This window comes from Rhineura floridana, chromosome 9, assembly GCF_030035675.1.
Source record: "Rhineura floridana isolate rRhiFlo1 chromosome 9, rRhiFlo1.hap2, whole genome shotgun sequence".
NCBI classification, from domain to species: domain Eukaryota; kingdom Metazoa; phylum Chordata; class Lepidosauria; order Squamata; family Rhineuridae; genus Rhineura; species Rhineura floridana.
Window position 1 is genome coordinate 38,838,806 of NC_084488.1, and position 26,317 is coordinate 38,865,122.

The following is a 26,317-nucleotide window of genomic DNA, read 5'->3' on the forward strand; positions in this document are numbered from 1 at the left end:
GTTGTATTGCTGTTTTGTTGTGAGCTGCTTTGGGCTTATTTAATTGGGAAAGAAACATACAGATTCAAATAATTGCAATTCCATGTACACACACTCTGCACCCAAAGAACCAATCAACTAGTTTTGCTTGGTAAAAGCTTGTATTTACTGCAGGAATCACTGCCCCAGTACTGCATGGCAAAACACTTTCAATAAGGATGGCAGTTTCTAAAGCAGTGTGTAATATAGAATGAGGTTCTGGTGTTGAAAGGGAAGGAGGCAAGCATTGCACTGGATATGCTCGGGCCTGTGATATCTCTTTGGATCCTAGCTAATACTTTTGTAAATAGTTTGTTTCATATATCATTTATAAATGTTTATGCATTTGATAAAGTAGGCTCATACTCATGAAAGCTGCAACAAACATAACACAACTATTCTGTGAATTGTGTTTTGTTTTTGTATTTTAGGAGAACTTGCATTTCACAAAAGCTTATCTACACTGTTTTCTGAATACATAAAGACTCTTGCATTTTCATCATTAATTTATCTTTATGTCATTATAGGTGTACATCCAGGTAATAGACACAAATGATCACAGGCCTGAGTTTTCTGTATTTGAATACCACGTCAGTATTCCAGAGGACATATTGCCAGAGACAGAAATTTTGCAAGTCAGTGCCTCAGATCGGGATGAAAAGAATAAGCTAATTTATACTATGCAAAGTAGTGTTGATCCTGTCAGCCTTAAGAAATTTCGTCTGGATCCTGCAACTGGCTCTCTTTACACTTCTGAAAAATTGGATCATGAGGTCATCCATCAACATGTTCTCACAGTGATGGTAAAGAACCATTATGCATATGCTTTAGCTGATACAGAATATTATATTTTAGAGTATCATAAGCAGATAATTTTCAGAGCTGTTGGAATGGCTAAGTCTCTAAGCTGCCAACCAGAAATGATAATTTAAAATCTCGCTTTTCATATGATCCTACTTAAGTTGGCCTTAGGCAAATCACTATCTCATCCTCTGTTGCTCTCATGCAATATAGGAGATAATGATACATAACTTACAGCATGGGTGAGGAACCTCCGGCCCATGAGCCGAACATGGCGAGATAGTGACTTGGGGAAGGCAGGCAGCAAGGTGCTGCTAAATTGGAGGTTTTTCCTTTCTTTTAAACACCAAATCACATAATGTCATTTGTGATGCCAGTTGGTACATGGGCAACCTCTCATCTGTCAAATTTGGCTCATGAGACAGATCCTGATAAGATTCTTCTCATCCCTATCTGAGGCACATATTAAGTTCATCAAACACTCTAAAGTGCTACATAAATCCAAAGTTTCGTTATTATTACATGTGTATTTTTGTATCTGAGCCTATGTGTATTTTGTTCCTTACTATTCATTAGGGATTTTTGTTTCTTCTGTTATAACCCCTCCCAAAATAGGAAGGGCAGAGCGAAGAATAGGACTTCCTCCTTTCTCCCTTTCTCTACCCCAGCCATATTTATTTGCCCAGTCCAACAAGCAGCCTTCTGTGTAGGTATCACTTGCTAGAGTAGAAATTGTAAGTCAGTTCCAGATGCAGTTCCAAGTGCAAATTCCCACTCCTCAAATTTAGCCTGAATGCCAGCTGCCCGTGGTATGCACAACCTCAGCCCTTGCTGGGTGTTGGGTGACTGGACTACTTTAAAACGAACAGGATTTTCCTGTGTACTTGATCTTCCTATTTATAGCCTTGTCCCTTTTCTTCATTTGGTGTTCCTTTGTGTATGCATTTGGAACACCCACTTCACAAATAGGGTAAGTGGAAATATATAATTTCAAGTCTGGAGATTATTTGTGCCAATGGCATAAAATATATATATTGCCCCCTCCTAATCCCATGCACTTCTAGAGGTTTTCATAGAATCATAGAATAGTAGAGCTGGAAGGGGCCTATAAGGCCATCAAGTCCAACCCCCTACACAATGCAGGAATCCAAATCAAAGCATTCCCGACAGATGGCTTTCCAGCTGCCTCTTGAATGCCTCCAGTGTTGGAGAGCCACTACCTCTCTAGGTAATTGATTCCATTGTTGTATGGCTCTAATAGTTAGGAAGTTTTTCCTGATGTCCAGTCGAAATCTGGCTTCGTGCAACTTGAACCCATTATTCCATGTCCTGCACTCTGGGATGATTGAGAAGAGATCCCGGCCCTCCTCTGTGTGACCTTTCATGTACTTGAAGAGTGCTATCATATCTCCCCTCAGTCTTCTCTTCTCCAGGCTAAACATGCCCAGGTTTTGTTGATAATAGAATCATACCTTAAATTATTGATAGCTCTTGTTGATCATAACAAGTTTTATAAAATAGGGTAAATCTATGCACTATTAGTAATATACTAATTGTTTTAGGTTCGGGATCAAGATGTTCCTGTCAAGCGCAACTTTGCTAGAATCATCATTAATGTTAGTGACACAAACGACCATGCACCATGGTTCACTAGTTCTTCCTATGAAGGGCGAGTATATGAGTCGGTAGCTGTTGGATCAGTGATTCTCCAAGTTACAGCCCTGGACAAAGATAAAGGGGGAAATGCAAAAATTGTGTACTCCATAGAATCAGGTATGCTCCGATACTTTCAGTAACATGTTATTACTATATGGTGTTAGATTTAAGCTTAAAGCTGCAAAGTAGAGGTTTATTTTATATTTCCATTGCAGCACTGTTTAATCTAAACTTTGAGTGAAACAAACAAAAACCAGAGGCCACAATCCAACACTAAGTTAGCCATATTAAATGTATTTTGGCCAATTGCTGCTGGTGTATATTGATTATCATTACTTTTATAAAAGTAGAACGCATCAGATGTATCCTTCCTCGGGCATAATGATTGGGAAAAACCACATAAATCTGTGACGTGAATAAATGGTAACAATTGTTGGAAATGTAGTTAGGTGGTAGAAGATGGGTAAATTCTCTTTGGAGAAGTAAAGAGCAAATGAATGTTCCATGGAATGTGCTAAGGTGCAGTGAGTTGATCAAATGTCTCTTCACTAGATGCCAAAAGGCCTTAAAACATGGTTGGGGAACCTGTGGCCATCCCAATGTTGTTGGACTGCAACTCCCAACATATCTGACCGTTTGGCCAAGCTGACTGGGACTGATGGATGTTAGAGGTCAAAAACACCTGAAATGCCATGTGTTTTCCACCACTGCCTTCCACATTTCAGGCACCACCACTGAAAAAGACCCATTTTTACTGGCAGGTTGTCTCGCTTTAGACCAGAAGTGGGGCATCTGGCTCTCCAGACGGTGTTAGACTCCAACTCCCATCAGCCCCAGCTGGCATGGGCAATGGTAAAGGTTGATGGGAGTTGTAGACCAAAATATCTGGAGGACACCATGTTGGCCACCCCTGAACTAAGGTATCCCAAATCGTAAGCCATTAAAGGTTAGAACCACCTTCTTGAATTTGGCTTAGAAATAAACTGGCAACTAGAATAAATTAGTATCACATGTTCCCAGCAGCTGTGCTTTTCCAATGAAGAATTTGTCTGTGTATACATGTGTTGTCTCTCCCCCACCCCATTACATACCCTCTTCCTCCTTTTAACCAAAGAATTTTGTGGGAAGAAATGTTAAAACTTTCCCAGCTTTGTTTCTCAACTACTGTACGGCTATAGTGTAAGAACTGAAGTTTGAAGCATATGAAATGAACATTCTTTAAATATTTGCAATAGCATATAGGATTAGTAATGACATATTATAAGAATAGCACTCTGTTTACAACCTTCATTAAAAAAAAAGATAATATCAACTGCCTACGCAAATACATAATTTTAAACAATTTAAATAAAATATCTTCATGATGAGGTAATGGCTTTAGTAATAGCTATTTTTTGCTCTGCTCTTTAATTAAAGTATTAGGAAAAACAACTGCTGCTAATTTGTTGTCTTAATTTCTTGGAATTCTTTTGAAGTGTAAAACCCCACTGTACTGTCTCCATTCTGAAAGGCTCGTTCATGACGCTTTTGTCAAGCAGTCAAATTTGCAGTTTGTATGTCTCAAAGGGCAATTTTTTTATGCAGTGCATAAACTCAGTACACTTTAATTGAGAGTAATTTGAAAGAGAAAATGTTTTAACTACTACAATAAAGTACCTCTGATTTAGAAATAAGGGCATTTTTGCAAACTATTAATTAAGATTCATTTGAGACTCATTTAAAGCAGTGCTTTCCAGGAACTGAAAGTATTTTTAAAGTGTAATTGTAGTTCCACATGTTGTTTAATTACATATAACTTTTGTTCTAACTTTTCTTTACTGGAATAAAAAACTGCAATAAAGTTAAAGAATCTCTGTGTTATAGCATTCATAATTTGAAACTATAGCTGCATAATTTGGTATACAATATGTTAAGGTTGTCAGATTTTCTAAATAAAACTAAACTTCTGTAGGTTATTTATTGCAACATAACAAATGACAGTTAATGGAAAATCTGTGGTGTCCATCTATGTCATACATAGAGTAGACCCACTGAAACCGATGGAGCTAGCTTCTGCATATACATGTATTGGATTGCAGTCCAATTTACGAAGTCCTTTGATTTTAATGGGTTTGCTCTGAGTGTGACTTAGTTGGATACCATGCAATGTATTTTAATTATTACAAGGAGAACATCAAAAGCTTCCTGTGTCATTAGTTGAATACAGTTTTATTTTTCATTTAAAATATTTCCACTCATAATATTTTCTACCCCTTGCCTATAACATTTTTAAAGTATATGGCTGCTTGCTTCTGTACTTTCATTCTTTCTGATTGTTAATTTTTGCCTTTCTATTTTTTTCAACAGGGAATATTGGAAATGCTTTTAATATAGATCCTATCTTAGGCAGTATTACCACTGCAAAAGAATTAGACCGCAGCAGTCAAGATGAGTACACTTTGATGGTAAAGGCAACAGATAAAGGGAATCCTCCAATGAGCGAAGTGACATCTGTGCACATTTCAGTCACAATCTCTGATAATGCATCACCAAAATTCACAATGAGAGAATACTCCACAGAAATAAGTGAAGGCAGCAGCATTGGCAGTTTCATTGGAATGATCACTGCATACAGTCAATCATCTGTAGTTTATGAGATAAAAGATGGTAATATAGGTGATGTCTTCACTATCAACCCAAATTCTGGTGTCATCACCTCTCAGAAGATACTTGATTTTGAAACACTGCCTTTTTATAGTCTAACTATACAGGCAACCAACATGGCTGGACAGTCCACTAATACTACTGTATTGGTGCATCTTCAAGATGAGAATGATAACATACCAACTTTTATGCAAGCAGAATACATAGGACTCATCAGTGAATCAGCTTCAGTTAATAGTGTGGTTCTGACAGACAGGAATGTTCCACTAGTGATACGTGCTACAGATGCTGACAAAGAAACAAATGCTTTGCTTGTCTATCAGATTGTTGAGCCATATGTCCACAAGTACTTTGCCATTGATTCCAGTACAGGAGCCATTCGTACAGTAATGAACTTGGACTATGAAGAGACAAATATATTTCACTTTTCTGTTAATGTGTATGATATGGGGACACCACGTTTATTTGCACAATATGCAGCTAATGTTACCATTTATGTGATTGACATGAATGATTGTCCACCTCTGTTCTCTAAAGATCTGTATGAAGCAACTATTTTGATGCCAACTTATAAAGGAGTGAAAGTTGTTACGGTAAATGCCACAGATGCTGATTCTGAAGCTTTTTCACAACTAATATATTCTGTCACTGAAGGCAACATTGGAGAAAAATTTTCAATCAATTCCAAGACTGGGCAGATAACTATACAAAATACAACTCAGTTAAGAAGCAGATACGAATTGACAGTCAGAGCATCTGATGGCCGGTTTTCAAGCACCACATTTGTAAAAATTAATGTGAAAGAGAACAAAGCAAGTAAGCTAAAGTTCATGCAAAGTTCCTACAATGCTGTGGTCATAGAAAATTCCACTGAGGCAAAAGCAATAGCTGTTATCACTGCTATAGGGAATCAAATAAATGAGCCTTTGTTTTATCATATTCTGAACCCAGATAATAGATTTAAAATTAGCTACACTTCAGGAATCCTTTCAACTACCGGATTACCATTTGATCGTGAGCTTCAGGAGTCTTTTGATATTGTGGTAGAAGTGACAGTGGAGCATAAGCCATCAGTAATTGCACATGTTGTGGTAAAGGTCACTGTAGAAGACATAAATGATAATGGCCCTGTTTTTGTCAATCTTCCATATTATGCCACTGTTAAAATAGATACTGAAGTGGGCCAAATTATTCAGTGTGTCACTGCTATAGATAAAGATATTGGCAGAAATGGAGAAGTGCATTATTATCTCAAAGAACACTATGACCACTTCCAAATAGGAGACACTGGTGAAATCTTGCTCAAGAAACAGTTTGACCCAGAAACACTAAATAAAGAATACCTCCTTACTGTGATAGCAAAGGATGAAGGAGAACCAAGTTTTTCTGCTGAAGTGACAGTCCCAGTCACTGTTGTGAATAAAGCCATGCCAGTATTTGAAAGAGCTTTCTACAGTACAGAGATACCAGAAAACATCCAAGTCCATAGCCCTGTTGTTCATGTACAAGCAAATAGCCCAGAAGGGCTCAAAGTATTTTACAGCATAACAGATGGTGACCCTTTGAATCAGTTTACTATAAACTTTAATACAGGTGTTATCAATACTTTTGCCACTCTAGATTTTGAGTCCCACCCTGCCTACAAATTGAGTATACGTGCAACTGATTCCTTGACTGGAGCACATGCTGAGGTATTTGTTGACATAATAGTTGAAGACATCAATGATAACCCTCCTGTCTTTACAGAGCGATTTTATGCTGCCACCCTTTCTGAGGCATCTGTAATTGGAACATCTGTTGTACATGTCAGGGCTACAGATGCTGATTCTGGAACAAACAGAGGGATTTCTTATCACTTGGTAGAAAACAACGGCAATAGCCACGATTATTTTCACATAGATAGTAGCGCTGGGCTCATTGTGACAGCAAGGGATTTGGATTATGAACAGATTCAGCATCACACATTGCTAGTAAGAGCAACAGACAGTGGAATGCCTCCACTGAGCAGTGACATCATTGTAACTGTTAAAATAACAGACCTGAATGATAACCCACCAGTATTTAACCAGCTGCTTTATGAAGCTAACATCAGTGAACTGGCTCCCCGTGGGCACTTTGTAACTTGTGTAAAGGCTTCTGATGCAGACAGTTCAGATGCAGAGGAACTGGAATATTCCATATTAACGGGCAATGATCACATGAATTTTGTAATCAATAGCAAAACTGGAGTCATCACACTATCAAACCTACACAGACAGACTCTGGAACCTATTTGCTGTCTTAATGTATCTGTTTCTGATGGAGTCTTCAGAAGTTCAGCTCAGGTTCTCATAAGTATAATTGCAGCCAATTTGCATAGTCCCATTTTTGGCCAGAATGAATATGAGGTGGAACTAGCGGAGAATGCTCCATTGCAAACCCTGGTGACAGAAGTTACAGCAACCGACAAAGATAGTGGCAGCTATGGATACCTCACATACCATATTGTTAATGATTTTGCAAAAGATAGGTTTTATACTAATGAGAAGGGGCAAATATTTACCTCCGAAAAACTTGATCGTGAAACTCAAGCTGAAAAAGTAATCTTCATTAGGTTAATGGCCAAGGATTCTGGGGGGAAAGTGGCTTTCTGCAGTGTTAATGTAATACTTACAGATGTTAATGATAATACCCCTCTGTTCCGAGCAACTGAGTATGAAGTCAGTGTTGGAGCTGATGTTCCAAAAGGTACATCTGTCATCAAGGTTTTAGCTTCTGATGCTGATGAAGGCACCAATGCAGACATCACCTATACAATTGAAGCAGATTCTGAAAACGTTGAAGAGAACTTAGACATTGATCACGTGACTGGTGTAATAACCACAAAAGAAAGTTTAATTGGTTTAGAAAATGAGTTTCTCACTTTCTTTGTTAGAGCACTGGATGGTGGTTCCCCGCAAAAGGAATCTAGGGTTCCTCTCTATGTGAGAATTCTCCCCCCTGAGGTATCTCTGCCAAAATTTTCAGAACCATTTTATTCTTACACTCTTTCCGAAGATATCCCCATTGGAACAGAGATTGATATTATACGAGCAGAACACACTCGGCCATTGCTGTACACTCTTGTTAAGGGGAATACCCCTGAAAGTAACAGAGATGATTTTTTTGTGATCGACAAACAGAATGGAAAGCTGAAACTTGAGAAGAGCCTTGATCATGAGACAACTAAGTGGTACCAGTTTTCAGTGCTAACATACTATTTAAATGAAGATTACAAAGTTGTTTCTTCAGTCGACATAAGCATTCTAGTAAAAGATGCAAATGACAATAAACCAATATTAGAGTCCAATCCATATGAAGTATTCATTGTGGAAAACATGCCAGTAGGAACAAAAGTCATACAAGTAAAAGCAACTGACCAAGATTCTGGAATGAATGGACAGGTTACATATAGGCTAGAGCAAACACAAGATACTGACATCACAGAGTCTTTTGCCATAAACATGGAAACAGGTTGGATTACTACACTGAAAGAGCTTGACCATGAGAAGCAGAACAAATACAGAATTACTGTGGTGGCATCAGATCGTGCTGAGAAAATGCAGTTGTCTTCTACTGCGATTGTTGATGTTTCTGTAACTGATGTGAATGACAACCCTCCTCGCTTCACTGCAGAGATTTATAAAGGAACAGTCAGTGAAGATGACCCAACTGGAGGAGTAGTTGCTATTTTAAGCACCACTGATGCTGATTCAGAAGATGCTAACCAACAAGTCAACTATTTTATTACAGGTAAACATTTAGAAATGCTGATAAATTTATTTGGCTCAAGTATTCCCACAATTTAAGTCTATATTATCCCTTCTCCATTTATTTATGAGATTCATTGTTGTATTCCCCATACATGTATTCTATAAGGTATCTCAATAAAAGTTAAGACAAATTGGTGAAGCAGGGTTCAGAAACCCAGCCTTAAGGTACAACTACATGTTGCAAGAACCATGGAACTGTCCCTGAAAATGGTAGCCCTCTATCAAGTTCTTAACCTGTTTTGTGATGTCACCATGCTGTGTGTTGACCCACACTCTCATCACTGGCTCCCACTGGCAAGCACAGAGGAGTGCACAGTGTTAACATAAGTGCTTGGGGAAAGGGGGAGACTCAGAATTGCACTACAAGTTACAGGAAAGGGGAGACTTAATATAGGGCTGTCATTTTCGGTGACACTAGCTTTCAGTGTGACAACCTGTGTTTCTCTGGTATGTGCTATATGTGTCTGTTATGTATTTTGCAATGCTGTTTTTATTTGTACACTAACACTGATTGCTAGTAATTGACTGCAGGGTTCAGAATATGGGGGTAGGAGTGTGAAACTCATAAGATCCCACTACAAACAGGGCTTTTGTATAGCAGCTGGCTATGTACCTGCTGCTTCATATAAGACTCGAATCCGCTATTCACCAAACATGTCAAAACTGAGGGCATTAGATACGGTTTTTATACAGGTAACAATGTCTACTAGTAATGATGGCTGTATGCTACTTTCATGATCAGAGACAACATTCCTATGAATACCAGTCATGTGAACACAAGTGGTGTACTGTTGTGCTCAAGGCTCAGGTCTTCCCGTAGGTTGGTCACTGTGGGAACAAGACGCTGGACTAGATGGACCTTTGGCTTAATGCAGCAGAGCTCTTCTTATGTTCTTATGTCTGCAAAGATTGAATTTCTGGAATGTCATCCTAAAGATTTTATTATCAAAAGAACAGTAATACTTTCTTGTTCTTGTGAAATGAGTATTGTAATTAGATTTTTCCCCTTCACAATCTAATAACATTTTGCCACTTTTTATTTGAATTACTTTTAATTGTGATTTGTTTAGGAGGTGATCCATTGGGACAATTTGCTGTGGAAAATATACAGAATGATTGGAAAATATATGTCAGAAAGCCTCTGGACAGAGAAGTAAAGGATAATTACCTTCTAAATATCACAGCAACTGATGGGATGTTTGCAACAAAAGCTGTGGTAGAAGTTAAGGTCCTTGATTCAAATGACAACAGCCCTGTTTGTGACAAGGTACTGGCATGTGGGGGTGCTCATTTACTTTTAGCATGAGATAAATATACAGGCTTCTATGTATAAAAAAGCATTTACTTTGGAAAAACTACATAGCAGTGTTCTTAGATCACACTTGAAAAATTGACGAAAGTTACTAACCCACAAATGTTGTTAGTAACCTGCCTGTCAATACATACCTATGTTAATCATCTGTGGTTATACGGACTATCAGAAAGAAAGAATAATTCAGCTTCCTTCTAGTTTCCAAAAGCTTCCATGGCTTAGTCGCCATCAGATGACTTTTAATCTACTACAGGTGATCACACAGGTGACTACATAAAACCCATGCTTTGATTGTGTTTGCTTCATGGACAAAGCCATTTTGGGTTCTTAATATGGAGGTATATTTTGAAGAGGCTCAAGGAAATGAATTTGCCTACCCCACCCCTATACATCGTTGTCATTTTCTACCTGTTGTACATGTCTTAAACTTAACAGAACTTACCCTAATTGTTTTGTTCATTCAAATCTATGTTAAAAACATCAGGAACCTAGGAGAGAGCAAAGGAATAGTAAACATATAATTAAAGAAATAGTGGAAATTTTAAATAATTGTGAATTCTGTTGACTAGAGCAGTGGTTCCCAAACTTTTCCCCCCACAGACGACTGGAAAATTGCCAAGGGTCTTGGCGAATCACTTAATTATTTTTTTCTGCCTGTTGTAGCAATTGTAATGTGCTGTGCTAGATGCTTTATAATTTTAATTATATTTTTATTGCTGCTTTTATTTCTTAAATTGTATTTTATTGTATTACAGTTTGAATTCCATAGAATTCTGTAGAAATCAAATTGTAAGTGTTCTTCACAGTCATGCTATGGACCAGCTGAATGCAGCTTACAGTTTGGGAACCCCTGGGCTAGAGCTTTGCCATAGCTCTTTCGAATCACCCAAGTAATTACTTTGGTGACTCAGAAGAACCATGACAAACTAGACAATGGAATACAATGAAGTGAGATAATTATTTTGGAAATCATAAGTGCTATATATTTTCATGCTTTGTGTCCCACATTTCAAAATCTTGTAATGTCTAATCTTAATAATATCATCACTCCTTGGACCATATCTCAGTTTCCTTAATACATTTTTTTCAATATTACTCTTACAAACTGTTAGGCATTGTACACCGAGTCTGTACCAGAGGATTCTCCACCTGGCAAACTCATAATGCAGATCTCAGCCACAGATGCTGATATTCGTTCCAATGCAGAAATAACTTACAGTCTACATGGTGTTGGTGCAGAAGACTTCAGACTCAGTCCAGACATAGGTAGTTATTCAAATGATGCTATAATCTGTGGAATTATTTCTTATGAAAGTTTGGTTGCTCAGTTGTAAACTGCAAGCATGTTATTTACAGGTGAAAGGGTTTTTTTTAAAAAAAAAATCAAAATATTTGCCTGCGTGGCCTGCTTCTTTGCACATTTTTAGCTTTAAAGGTTTTTTGGGATGAGCAGGTTAATTGAATTGCTTTACATTGCAACCATATGCATGTTTACTTAGAAGTAACTCCCACAGTATTCCACTGGGCTTACTCCCTGGTAAATGGTGAATTTTTAATTCTTTATTTTACATTTTTTACTATTTGAACAAGGACTATTACTCTATTTTATGCTTATGTGTCTGTCTGTACCTTTTGTTTTAGTTTAGTGCTTTAGAATTTGTTATTAATTGTATTACCTCACCTTTGTAATATAAATGAGATGCTCAAAGTGGCCAGAAGAATAGTTTTAATTTCATAATTATGGGGCAGCCACCAAGAGCTTTACTGTATGTGCCTGATGGACATACGTTCATTTGTTGCATTTGTATCCTGCCCTTTCCAAAGGAGCTCCAACTGATACTGGGTTGACTACAAGTGGCTTGCCCCAAGCTACTTGTGAGCTTCAAGCTGAGTAAGGATTTGAATCAGGGCTTCCCAAAGCTTTAGCCACTTCATCACTTGTTATTAAGGTTTATAGTAGCACAACTGGTCATTTATAGGATAAAGAAAACATTTGGTGTAAGCAACTGTTACTCCGTGGAACATCACCCTTTGGAGGCCCATGAGTATGTTTGCAAACTGGAGAAGCTGTCATAGGCACCATACACAGTCCTCAACCAAGCACACATTATAACCTGTTTCATTGGCTACAACAGAACATTTCTTTCTAACCTCATTTTGGCAGGGAGATGGGACCCTTTGAGCACCAGGGAAGGCCTCTGTGGGTGCATAGGTGCCATGTTGGTTACTCAGTATGCAGTCCTGGCCTTCATGCATAAACTGGATATCTGTGTAGCATTTGTAAACTGTATCCATAGGTTTGACTGTTGTACTGACAGAAGTTACTGAACTGGCCCAAGTTAAATAACAGTCAGTCTCTATAGAGCTACTTCTTCACCACCAACAATTCTGCTTTCATCTCTCTCCCTTTCCTCCCCAGTGCATTTCATTGTGTTTCTTTCCTTCAATGCTTCCTTTCTTTCTATTCCATAGCCAACCGAAGTCCTTTAAGCCTTTCCCAGGAAGTCTGATGGCACAAGCATCTCCAAGAGCACATTACTTGGATTTTTAGTAGGAAGCCTACCCTGTTTTTCTGAACTAATGTTGTGGATTTGTTTTACCCTTAGACCAGCCTTTTCCAACTTGGTGCCCTCCATATACTTTGCACTATAACTCTTATAATCCCTGGTCATTGGCCATGCTGGCTGGGGCTGATGAAAATTGAAGTACAAAACACCTTGAGGGCACTAGATTGGGGAAAGCTGTCTTGCATAATAATGTGAAATCTCTTTAAGTGCTGAAAAGGTAGTTGCTGACATTTTGTTCAAGAAAGGTTTAGTATTGTGCAGCCATCTTTAACTGTCAACAGTCAATGTCAAATTATGCCACTGGGGGAATATTATTATTCTTTAAGAGGCTGCTATTTATGCTTGCTTAACATAAAAGGAATCCTCAACTCAAAAAGTTTCCGGATTTTTGTGGGATGCTTGTTATTTAAGCCTTGTATTTGCTTTGCTTCTATTGTTTCATTTATAGGCGAGTTGAAAACATTAGGAATGCTTGACTATGAGCAAAAAGCAGTATATATACTTATGGTCAAGGCATCAGATGGAGGAGGAAAATTTTGCCAGGCTAATATTATTCTGAATATAGAAGATACAAATGACAACATCCCAGAGTTCACAGCTGATCCATACTCCATCACAGTATATGAAAACACAGAGCTGAAAACTCTGTTGACAAGAGTGCAAGCTACTGATGCAGATGCAGGTATGATTTACTGATAACCATTTCTAGCACAGCACTACTGCTGAAATCTATGTGTTGATTTGGTTTTGATATTTCAGCCCAACTCTTTTCTCAGATTGTGCTTAACACTCATACAACTGTAAAGCATCCTGGACATAAACACCAGTCCAAATTAAAAAGGTACAATACTCCAGAGGTAAATAAATACCATGATTGTGAGTCCCTGTATTATGTGATTAGTTTCTACTGCGGGTTGTGATAGCATTTTTCCAGTTAAGCATTAGGCCCTGCAGTTGCTTACTGGGCTTCCCGTGCAAATGGAGAGAGTACCCTAGACTGCACCCCAGAATCTTCTATAGCAGTAAGGGGAAACTGCAGGCCTGCAGCACCTATGGATTCAGCCTGTGGTCTCTCCTCTTCAGCATTGCCTGCTTTCTCAGTCTCACAGATGCCTCCATTCTGGTACTCACGCTGCTGATTTGCCCTCCCTTCTGCCCTCCCTTCTGCTCTAAGCAGCATCAAGTCAATTTGGTGAGGCTCCCTTATAGCCATGTGCATCAGAGCAGAGCCATCAGCAGGAAGGGAAGTGGAGAAGGGAAGTGCCAACCAAAGAGAACCCCACTGGAAAGATGAGGGGCAGGGAACATATGTGCTCCATAGGGAACTGCTACCTCAAGGCACCCTAAATGTCTTGAAGCAGTACCTCCTGGAGTTTCCTCCCTTTGCCTTTCCCAACAGATCCTCTTCTTCGGTTGGCATTTCCACTTCCATCCTTCCTCAGTAATCTGATGTCTCAAATCTTTGTCACACTTTTTTTTGAGAAATGGAACACCCATATTTGTATGGAAGTAAGCTTCCTAAGACAGTCGTCTGGCCCCTGGGAATTCTAAAAGGACATATTTACTGCTAGCAAGTTGATGAGTGTTTTTTGTTGATACCTGGTACATATAACTCAGGATGGGGGTGTTCCTTAAGAGGCCTTGATATTAAATAGGTATTCAGACAAGACCTGCTACTATGGGTTATGGCATGTGATATAACTGGAGCAAGTGGGTCAGTTGATTTGGCTAAACTCTGCATGCCCTGGAGCAGTGTTTATGGCCTGAATGCACACATTCTTATGAAGCTAGAACCAATGCATTCTTTTCATGTTTGGAGTTTTAATCAAACTTGTTCAAATCTTTGTATGGTGTGGATTTAGCAAGAGGTTGGATTCAATGATCTTGCAGGTCTCTTCCAACCCTACTGTTCTCTGATTCAGTGGACACATTTAACCAGATACCCATAAAGAAAGATATAGATGATTGCATATTCATGATATTTTCCCATCTTATATATAGATCATTTCCACCTTATGTAGTTCATCTGTTTATAGTTGTTGTTGAAGAAATGCTTTGGGGATACTATTAAGAGCTTTTTCTTATAATCATAGGATTAAATCGGAAGATTCACTATTCCTTGATAAATTCTGCAGATGGGCAGTTTTCTATCGATGAATTCTCTGGGATTGTTCAATTAGAAAAGCCTTTAGATCGGGAGTTACAGGCTGTTTATTCTCTGACTTTGAAAGCTGAAGATGAAGGTTCTCCTAGAAGACTGTCTTCTCATGGTACTCTAGTGGTTTCTGTTCTGGATATAAATGATAATCCACCTGTATTTGAGTATAAAGAGTACAGTGCAACTGTATCAGAAGACACAATGGTTGGAATGCAGGTTCTTCAGCTCTATGCTGCTAGCCGGGACATTGAAACTAATGCTGAAATCACGTATTCTATCATCGGTGGAAATGAACATGGAAAATTCAGTATTGATTCAAAAACAGGTAACCATTCATACCTGCTAATGAGCAAGAAAAATAATCAGATTTGGTAAACCACACTTAGTTTGCCCCTTTCCAAATAATGTGCTGTGTTAAAATTGATTAGACAGTATAATGAACTTAAACAGTCAGATTTTATTTTTTCAAAGAGCCTGTTAGAGATTTAAAAACAATTAAAATAGGTTTAAAAATGGTAAAAGTTTATTACACTGTAACGCTGTAGATATTTTTTTTAATTTACATTCTCTCCAAGCACTTCTTAATTTGGGGGTGGAAAGTGTGGAAGGGACCACACAAGATAACAGTACAGTTTCACTGTATGCAGTGGTGTATCATTTCTGTGTAAAAGAAATGCATGTCCAAAATATGAAAGGCTTACTGGTCATTAAAAGTCATTTTTTTGCTTGCGTAAAACCTGGATTGTGATCTGTTGGGCTTTTTTAAAAGCCAGTAATCATGTGTATTTATGAGTGAATATCCATTCTATTCCATATTAAGAGTCACAGTATATCCAGACTTTCAGTGACAGCACCAAGGATAAATGCAGCTAGTCAAGAATATTGCCATGTGAATTCCATAGAGGTTATATGAAAACTGATCGACTTGAGAAGCATATCTTTATATTCATGAGCAAACTTTTCAGCTATTTTGCATGGTCCTCAAAGCCAAGAGATGCACTGATGCATTATGATACGCATAAAAAACATTTGAAAGCATACAGGCAGTCATTAACCCTGAAATAACTTACTGAGTAATTTTGAAAGTTCCTGTTGTGATAGTCACCATATTTTCCTTAATAGAAAAGTGTTTGACATGTGGTTTTTCTTGCAGGCGCTATTTTTATTATTGGAAACCTTGATTATGAGAGCTCCCCGGAGTATTATCTGACAGTGGAAGCTGTAGATGGAGGAACGCCTTCACTGAGTGATGTTGTAACAGTGAATATAAATGTAACAGATATCAATGACAACATTCCAGTATTCAGTCAAGACACTTATACAGCAGTAATCAGTGAAGATGCTGAAGTTGAACAATCAGTTATCACAGTATGTAATTCCACTTTCCCATATCTGCCACCTTAGGCTTTTCTTATATAGAGAATTCAAATATACATTTGAAGGGGTAAAACAAAGGGAAACTTCATTGTTCTGTAACAGCTACAGTTTTTGAAATACTATTTCACAAAAGAAAGTTTAAAGTACTTTAGTGAGAGTTTTAATCTAGTCTGCATTATGAATGCATTTTCAGTGAGATTAAAGGCATTTAGGTGACACTGCTGTATCTGAATATTGCCATTTTTACTTAGAGAAGTCTGTAATGTGCTAAACATAGATCTGAGATAATTAAAAGTACACCAGTGTCTACTACCTGCACTTGTTTTAAATGAGAACTCTGTGTCCTTTAGGTTATGGCAGCTGATGCTGATGGGCCTTCAAACAACCACATTCGCTACTCAATTATAGATGGCAACCAAGGGAGTCCTTTCACAATTGATCCTACACTGGGTGAAATTAAAGTGGCTAAACCTCTCGATAGAGAAATGGTAAGCACCTGCATTTTAAGATTTAGGGCATTGTCTTCTGAGCATAAGAGTGCTACATAATCTCCATTTGCTCCATGGGGTTCTCATGGGAGTTAACTTAAAAAGAGCAGGACACAAAGTCCCAAGTGTGCCAGAGAGGAAAGATCTGGTTATTCCTAGTGTGGTGGCATTCTCTCTAAGCACTTCTTAATTTGGGGATGGAGAGTGGGGAAGGGACCACACAAGACTCAAGCCTAATTGGAAATCAGAGCCTGTAATTCACTACTGGAGTTGGTAACACCACTAGCAATTAAGTATCAGTTGTGCATTTGGTAGCTTTACAGCTACAGTAAACAAAATTAGATGAGAATCTGTTTCATGATGTCTGAAAAGTTACTGTCTGACAGGATAGCAAAGGTAATGCACAGTTAATGTTTAGTGGGCAGGTAGTCAGGTCTGAACAGTGAATGTGTGAAAACAACTAGCACTCTACAAGTCACCAGATGTACAAGTGTTCCACACAAAATGCCTTAATACAATAGCAGTAATGCAGGTTCTAGTATTGTTTACTTTCTTACTGCAAAAGAACACTGCCTATTTCTCTTAATATCTCTGGGTATTTTACTCTTAAGGTCTCAGGTTACACTCTGAAAGTTCAAGCATCAGACAATGGATACCCACCTGGAGTCAACACAACTACAGTCAATATTGATGTATCCGATGTAAATGACAACTCTCCACTGTTCTCAAAGGAGAACTATAGTATTATTATCCAGGTAATTTATATATTGCATAATACTACCCAGGTAATGTCACATAGTGAACAGCCACCATCATGGGCAACATAGTAGTGTAGATCAGCCTTTCCTAACCTTTGGGTCCCCAGATGTTGCTGGACTACAGTTCCCATAATTCCTGACCATTGGCCATGCTGGCTCGGGCTGATGGGAGTTGTAGTCCAACATCTGGGGAACCAAAGGTTGGGAAAGGCTGGTGTAGATTGTTATGGAATCAGAGAAAATTGCAACATCAGTAAGCATTTCATTCCGTTCTTAGTGAAACTTGATAGTGTGATTGTGGCTGCCAAGGTCCTAGGGTGTATAAAAATGTTGATATTATTGTTTCAGTCTGAATTTTTAGAGTTTATAAAAAGTGGTTTAATCTGACTAGGTGAACTGTATTAATAGTATAAACTGCTTAGAGGTTTTAACAATCAAGTGGTATATAAATCATTTAAAATAAAATAAATAATGATCAACAAATTTTGCCTTGGCTTCCTAGCCAAACCTGTTATTTGTGTCACACCTGACCCCTCCCTTCCCTAAATCACGTAGCACGTACAGAGGATTCAAAGAAGGAAGGTATGTCTGTCCTTGTGCAGGGCTTTTGAAGATGGTGCAAACAGCACCTCTGTTCTGTTGTCCAAAAGCCCAACAGGAAAGGGGAAAGACCATTTCACTCCCCTCTGGTCTCCAGAAAGAGTCATGTCTTGCCCTTCTGTGGAGATTTTGGAGGACACAGAAGAATCAAGACCATGCAGGTGATATTTGCACAACAGCTACTTGTCCTTTATTCCATTTTCCTTGGAGGAAAGAAAAAATGGTTTTGTTCCCACAAGTTGAGGTCTTGCAAGAAAGTGCCAACCTTGCTTCTAGCTGTTTCCTGCAAAAAATAAAAAATAGGGAGCGAAAGAAATGACTGGGGGGAGGGGGTTGTCCATGGGGAATGGGAATAAAGGAAGTGGTTTTCTTCCTATTAGTTTTGCAAAAGGTAGCAACTAGGTACAGCTGGAGCTTTCTGCAAAAGCCCTTACTTGGAGCAAAACCACCTTTCCTTCCCATTCTTTTTTTCCCTCCTGTGCACTGGACTTTTGGGTCATGGGCTTGCAGCATCTCCCTGCTGCCTCCTGTAAAAAAAAAAAAATAGAAAAGGAAAAATTACCTCTCGATTCAGCCATAAAGAAAAAAGAGTAAATCATTTCACACTGTTCATGTCAGGTTTTTTTGCAGGAAGTCACAGCAAGATGTTTCTAGTGCTTTTTGCAAACGCCCAACGTTCAGGGGAGAGAACACCTTTCCTTTCATCCCTGAAGAACAGGGGAGGAAAAGGAAATAGTTTCCCACAAGCAGGGCTTTGGTGCTTGTCAAACCAGGGGCACTCACTTATAGCAGGTCAAATTATTGAACCCTCCATCTTAGGAAGAGCAGTTCGCTGATTCAGAAACAGTGATTTGCTGGAAAGCAGTGGTTGTTATACGCCTTCAAGTCAATTTCGACTTGTGGCAACCCTATGAATTGTTTTTTTGGTTGTATTCATAGGGTTTTCATGGTAAGAGGTATTCAGAGGAGGCTTACCATTGCTTTCCTCTGAGGCTAATCCTCTCCAGCTGACTAGGGCCTGCTCAGCTTGCCACAGCTGCACAAACCAGCCCCTTCCTTGTCCACAGTTGCCAGCTGGGGGACAACTGGGCCCCTTGGGACTATGCAGCTTGCCCGTGGCTGCACAGGTGGCAGGGCACATAACCTTTGAGCCATTCACTGTGGGGGTGATCTTTAGCTGACCCTTCACACCCAGGAGACACGAGCAGGGATTTGAACTCACAGACTCTGGCCTCCCAGCCAGGCTCTCCTCCAGCAATAAATACTGGCCAACGTTAACAGTTTTGCAGGATCCCTTGTGCTGCAATCAAAATATGCATACTCAGATTAGCTTGTTAATAGCCTTGTGTATCCTCCTATATCTAAACTGACATGCCAAGAAATAGGTTTGTACAGTGTCATCTGAAGGCTGAATTGAAAATGAAAAGGAATGTTAGAATTTCCACTACTCCAACACAATGATGTTTAGGTGCACTTGGAAAGGGGAGAGATTGTAATGTGGATTGAACTGAAATATAGCAGAGAGAAGTTGGCAAACATGCCATTGTAAATACAGATTTTTTTAATTTAAAAAAAGGACAGAGAGAATATTGTATAGTGGAACAAGAAAAAAGAAAATGGAATTCAGTGTTATTCAAGACTGGTAACTCTTAAAAATTATATGTATAATGTTGGAATCTTTGATTTCACTATGGCCAAAAATCAGTAACAGAAGTAGAGGTGCTAATTGTGCAACACAGTCGATTGCCTTGGAAATGATAGGGTTACAGCATAAATGTATGAGCCAGTTGAAGAATGGGAGACAGTAAGCTTTGTCCTCCTTTTAATCAGATAGGAAGTAGAATGACAGAGAGATTAAGAGATTTACTTCACAAGAAGGTTATGACACATACAGGAAGTAATCAGCTCTCAGCTGTTTTTCACATAAGAATTGTCCTAATGAATCAGCTCAGTAGCCCATCTAGCCTTCCAGCCTACCTCAGCAGTAGCCATTTTGGAGAAAATACAGCAAAGAGTAGCATACCAACTGTGGACTAAGCCTGTATTCTGTTTTTAGAAGACCCCAGATTTGCATCATATTTTTTCTAAGTTGCAGTAGGCCCTGCAAGAAAAGGTTGCATTATATCCCTGGTGTGCACATGTTTACCTCAGCCTGGGGGGGGATGAAAAAGCAAACATGTGAACAAAAATAAATCTAGGATCTAGTCTGCATGTAAGGCAATGGGACATGGGGCTTCTGCATGCTACTGAGTGCTGGATTTGGCCTAGGAGAGCTGAGGGAGCAATTTAAGTAGATGGACTCCTGCTGCAGCCTGAGAGGTATAGGAGATTTTTGTCTGGGAATCTAAACCAGCCCTCGCCATTTCTGATCTGTAATATTAACAGTGCTACATTGTAGGGCTGCTGTAAGCATCTCTGTCAGCACAGCCTCTCAGTCTGATAGGAGAAGATGGGTAAGCCTAGGCCTGGTGCTGAACTGTTTTAATGGTTGGATGCTGTGTTTTTAATGTTGTTTAGTTTCATGTTTATAGTATTGTTTAGCTTTTGTCATTTGTAAACTGTGTACAGGGCAGTGTAAAATAACAAAAGCTAAACAGTATAAACATAAAATAAGCAAGATTAAAAAAACAGCATCCAACCATTAAAACAAATCAGCAGCCAGCATAAATCAAAAGTACACTTAACAATAACAACAACAATAATAATATCCCTGCCACCTCTGGAAAATGTCAAGGTTTTCGTAAACTACTCAGACCATGACCTGCACTGCAGGGTTATCATAATCCACTCTCTCCCCCAAATGGGGACAATGAACTACATTGGCTTCAGAATTTGCCTTACCAGGACTATTTTTTGGGGAAAAGTGGTTCGTACTAAATAAGAACTGATTCCTGTGGGCAGCTGTCACTTCTGTCCCCAGGGAAAAATAGTATCTCGGTGTGAATCAGGAAATGACAGATCAAGTCATATGGTTTACCAGGACTGCACAAGTATGCTGGCTGTCAGAGAGGAGCCTGTACCCTCTTTGCTGCTTCTTGGTCCTTTTACCTCAGCTCCGTGCAGCAAGGCAGCTAAGCCAAGATTTGGCTTCATGTGTCATTTGAATGTGGATTCATGGTTCAGCTCTTGTGGTTGAGGAAGAGAGAGCATTTTGTGTCTCTTCCTTTGTCCTTTTTTGTTCCTTTGTCTATGAGTGGGAAAGCGGAGGAGAGACCTGGAGCAAAGGATTACAAGATGGAGACACAGAGTTAGAGTTGTCCACCTTCTGCTTTCCTCCTTGTCACTTTCTGCACTCCTTTCTTTCTCTCTCACCCAGATTCTCTTGATACAAGGATGCCCTTCTCTTCACCAGCAAATTCCATTCCTTCCCTCACCCTGTTTTCTTTACCAACTGATTCTAGCTCAGTTGGGCTGTGGTGTTTTTTGTGGGGAAGGCTGCTGACCCCTTAGTTTTTTCTTCCTTTAAGGCTTTTTTTCTGTGTATGCATCTGCAAATCGTTATTTTTAAAACAATTTCTCAAGCATTCATCTATTCCTATTTACATATTTTAGCTATATAAAATACAAAAGTGTTAAAATTATTTATTTATTCTTACTACGTTTCTATCCCACTCTTCCTCCAAGGAGCTGAAGGAGGCTTTCAAACATGGTTCTCCCCTCCTGATTTTATCCTCACAACAGCCCAATGAAGTAGGTTAGGGTAAGAGACAGCGACTGGCCCAAGATCACCTAGTGATCTTTGTGGCCAAGTGGGGATTGAACCCTGGTCTCCCAGGCCCAGTCCAACACTCAAACCACTACACCGGCTCACTTACAAAGCTTAATATGAACTGAAAAGTAGATAAATGCATGTCATTGTTTTGCTGGGTTGGGGGGAGCTGTTCCCATAGGCCCTTTTCCCCAGTTGGAGCTTCTTTTGTACTTCTTCACATTTGGGGGGTTTGGTGATAACTCCCTTTTTTGTGTGACTGGTGTCCTTTTGGCTACATAAGCAACATTTCTCCAGATCAGAAAGTAGTAGACACAGTGATTCAACCAAGTATACTCTGTTACCCTATCGTCTACATCTTCTTTCTGCTTTTATAGGAAAATAAGCCTATTGGGTTTAACGTCCAGCAGCTGGTGGTAACAGACAAGGATTCTTCCCACAATGGACCACCTTTCTTTTTCACACTTGTGAGTGGAAATGAAGATAATGCTTTTGAGATTAACCAGAAAGGAGTACTTAAAACTGCTACTCAACTAAAACGCAAAGTGAAGGATCATTATTTTCTTCATATTAAGGTACTAAGTGTTTATAACGTGCTTGAAATACATTGCAATATCTGTGATGGGTGGGGTTAAATATTTAATTATTTATGTATATATTTATTTAAATCATTTAACCCCACTTTTTAGCTGAACAAGCTCCCAGAGTGGCTTACAGTTCTTTTCTTTCCTTTAAAAAAAGACAGCCCCTTCTCTCACACTTACAGTTCAATTTACATTTGTGAATGCTGCCATATATATTCCAAAGAGTGATTTGGTGTGGAATGCACAAATTAGTGTAGAATACACAGTAGCTTTGCTGTGACTATATTGAAACCTACCATTACATTACCCGATGCTATTCTAGACTGAGGAATGACTCCGTGACGAATAAGCATTATGTAAGCAAGGGTTGCTTCCCATAATCAATTGGAGGATCACCTGCGCAAATAACTGCTCATGTGCACAGTGTAACATTGGAACAATAAACTCTGATAAGATGCCAGCTCTTTTTCTCTGATCAGCTAAATTGTAAGTGTCTCTGACTGTACACTGCTCATGTGAGTAGTTGTTTCAACGAGTGGACCAGCTGTTGCTTGTGTATTAAGAGTTCAAAGCATCAACTCAGAAGCCAAAAACCTCACCCTATAAAAACTGAACTGTGGAGGGAGTGGAATAAATCCCTTCCTAATCCCAGAATAGAGGACTTCTGATTTTGATGAGTGTTTAGTAACTTGTTTAGGAAATTTGTAATTGGATAACTTATTAAGCATCTCAAGAAATGCATTCATTGAATAGTTTGGTTGAAAATTATAACTCTATATGAATAATAAAAAAGTAGCTTTATCTGAATTTTGAAGGGGGACAGCTTTCCAAGTGCCATTTGCTGTTTGAAATTGGTTACTCATTGTTAATATTTTAGTCAAAGTCCAGAGCATTCTGAATTACCGAGTGCCCAGAAACTAAGGTGTGCAAGAATGTATTCCAAAATCTATTCTTATTCTGAAATCTTACTCACATTTCAAACACCTAAAAGGAAAACCTTTTTCATAATGATTTTATCATATTTAATGCAGTTTTTATCTCATTGTTCTAAAATAAAGTTAATAATCTTAAGAATAATCATGCTACATTATAGCTATCTTAAAGAGGCAGTTGCTCTATTTTGACAACATAAGCAAAGTGCTATGGACTTTGAAGAAGCACGAGTACAGGGCGAAAGGGGCAAATGAGATAAGAGGAAGGCACATCAAGCAAATCCTCATCGTGACCATCTTCCATCTGGAAACCTACGTCCTTACTGTGGGAAGCTGTGGATCCAGAATTGGCCTCTACAGCCACTTACGGACCCACTGTTAAAGATCTTACCCTGGAAGACAATCTTACTTGGCCACAAGTGATCACCAATGAATGAATGAATGACCTGTTAACACTAGACCAGAGGGGTGGCCCTGCTGGTCTGCAAAGCCCCACCTGGGGAAGGAGATGAGTTTAGATTGTGCCCTTAGTTACACAAACTGTGTATGTACTCTTGCTGTCATTCGTTTCATTGGATGGGAACCCACATGTACTCTTGTGTATGCTGCTTAAGTGGCCTCCATTGCAACAAACAGGGAAGCTGTTGTAAAGGAAAATTCCAGGCATATGTTTGAGACCTTGGAGTGGGCATAGGCTGTGGTCTGTTGCTCTGACTCCAGAAAGGCTATCTATTTTATTTTTGCCTATCTATTTAATTTATTTAAGACATTTTTAACCTGTTCATTGCATAGCGATACCAAGGCAAGGTACAGGCAAAATTTATACCCATAAAACAATTCCCACTTACAAACGAATGTAGCACTAAAAGCAGGAGCAGATAAAACACCATGGTAAGTTCAGCAATATCTACATGTACAGCCATAGACAACTCTTTGGAAATTATGACAGCAGTGAGAGCTTTCCACATGCATAGTTGGTTCCTAATTGCAGTCCAGAATTTGAAATCAAGTTGCACTATTAATGTTAGCTCTTCGCTATTCACTGGCAATCCTTCTGCCAAGTTATATGCTGATGTAAAAAGGCTTCATTAGAGACATTTACCTGTTTAATAATAATCTATACTATATACAGTAGAGCCCCACTCATAGGGCAGGTTAGGTTCCAGACCCGTGCTGAAAACTGGATCAGCTGTAGTGTGGGGGTCTGGAACCTAATCCGCTGGTCATGCCGGAGGAGGAGATCAGCTGTAGAGCACTACAGCTGATCTTCCCTTCCTCCGGAGCAAACAGATGGAGCGCAGGAGTCTGATCGCGCCAGAAGAGGAGGAGATCAGCCACACTACAGCTGATCTTCCCCTCCAGCGAGATCAGATTGAGCGCGGGAGTCTGATTGTGCCAGAAGAGGAGATCAGCTGTAGCTCTCTACAGCTGATCTTCCCCTCCTCCAGCGAGATCAGCTGGAGAGCGGGGAGCTCCAGCCCCCCCTCCAGCTGATTGGCCCACTGGCACCGTATTAGCGGAACGCTGAGAAGTGGGGCCCTACTGTAATTCTTCTAGTTTAAAGGTGATGAAATTTAGCAGAAATTCATTTTTTGTGTATCATTTTCCACTAGGTGGCTGATAACGGAAGACCTCAGTTGTCATCTTTGACTTACATTGATGTTAGGGTTATTGAAGAAAGCATCCACCCTCCAGCAATTCTGCCCTTAGAAATCTTCATCACAACCTTTGGGGAAGAGTATTCTGGTGGTGTCATTGGAAAAATCCATGCAACTGATCAAGATGTTTATGACACTTTAACCTACAGGCTGGATCCCAAGATGGACTCCCTGTTCTCTGTCTCTAACACAGGTGGCAAGCTGATAGCTCACAAAAGGCTAGATGTAGGGCAATACTTCCTGAACGTGACTGTTGCTGATGGAAAATTTACTACTGCAGCTGTCATTACAGTACATATCAAACAAATTACACAGGAATTACTGAACCACAGTATAGCTTTCCGTTTTGCCAACCTTGCCCCAGAGGAATTCATTGGTGACTATTGGCGCAATTTCCAAAGGGCTCTAAGGACCATCTTGGGAGTAAGAAGAAATGACATACAGATTATTAGCTTGCAACCCTCCAATCCTCCATCAAACCTTGATGTTCTCCTGCTTGTTGAAAAGTCTGGTAGTTCTCAGCATTCAACCAGAGCCCTGCTGCACAAGATAAACTCTTCTGTGGCTGACCTTGAAGAAATCTCAGGCATCCGGATATTAAATGTTTTCCTCAAGCTGTGTTTAGGCCTGGACTGCCCTTGGAAATTTTGTGAAGAAAAAGTGACTCTGGATGAAACAATCATGTCAACCCACAGCACTGCCAGGCTGAGTTTTGTCACACCGCATCACCAGAGAGCTGCAATTTGTCTTTGTAAAGGTAAAGAAACTGTATACAAAGTGCTGGAAAATGAATGGTATATGATCTCACCCACTACAGAGGGTTTACAAGTTAAAGCCTGAGTGCTACATACATTAAGTATAGACATCAATTTCATTGCACTTCTTATGTTAAGGCTCCAGTCCTAAGCACAGCAAGTTCATGAGCAAGGGGAGATGTGAAGTGGAGACTTCTTGGCAGTTATTCTCTTAGCCAATATGTTAAAAGATACCTCTTAAGCACTTTTTTCCTCCCATAATCTTGTGGTGGATTTCACGGCCAACAAGAAATCTTTGGCACAGACTTCTAGCAATATCATTGGGGAAATTGTGTACCCTTGAAAAATTTGGATTAATGACCTTAAAGGATATGAAAGAAGAAAGAGCAGGGTGTCAGATGAGCAAGTCTCCTAGCAGAAGCTGTTACTATAGCAATTTAGAAATCCCGTATTTCCTGTGATTTCTTGCTGCCCTGCTTGTTTCCTTGTCACCTGCTTTAACACAGCTAT

The 26,317-nt window shown here is 39.3% G+C and overlaps 1 protein-coding gene across 9 annotated transcripts in view; it reads left to right on the forward strand.

Moving 5' to 3' along the window:
- FAT1 (FAT atypical cadherin 1) overlaps positions 1-26,317 on the forward strand; it is a 168,145-nt gene that overhangs the window by 114,283 nt on the left and 27,545 nt on the right. For all 9 annotated transcript variants that reach the window (XM_061585088.1, XM_061585090.1, XM_061585091.1 and 6 more), the window contains 12 exons: positions 546-821; positions 2,382-2,592; positions 4,822-8,889; positions 9,980-10,176; positions 11,334-11,487; positions 13,237-13,470; positions 14,882-15,271; positions 16,100-16,314; positions 16,674-16,811; positions 17,423-17,566; positions 22,256-22,453; positions 25,008-25,809. In XM_061585088.1, the coding sequence (XP_061441072.1) occupies positions 546-821; positions 2,382-2,592; positions 4,822-8,889; positions 9,980-10,176; positions 11,334-11,487; positions 13,237-13,470; positions 14,882-15,271; positions 16,100-16,314; positions 16,674-16,811; positions 17,423-17,566; positions 22,256-22,453; positions 25,008-25,809 (7,027 nt within the window). The remainder of the gene's footprint in view (positions 1-545; positions 822-2,381; positions 2,593-4,821; positions 8,890-9,979; positions 10,177-11,333; positions 11,488-13,236; positions 13,471-14,881; positions 15,272-16,099; positions 16,315-16,673; positions 16,812-17,422; positions 17,567-22,255; positions 22,454-25,007; positions 25,810-26,317) is intronic.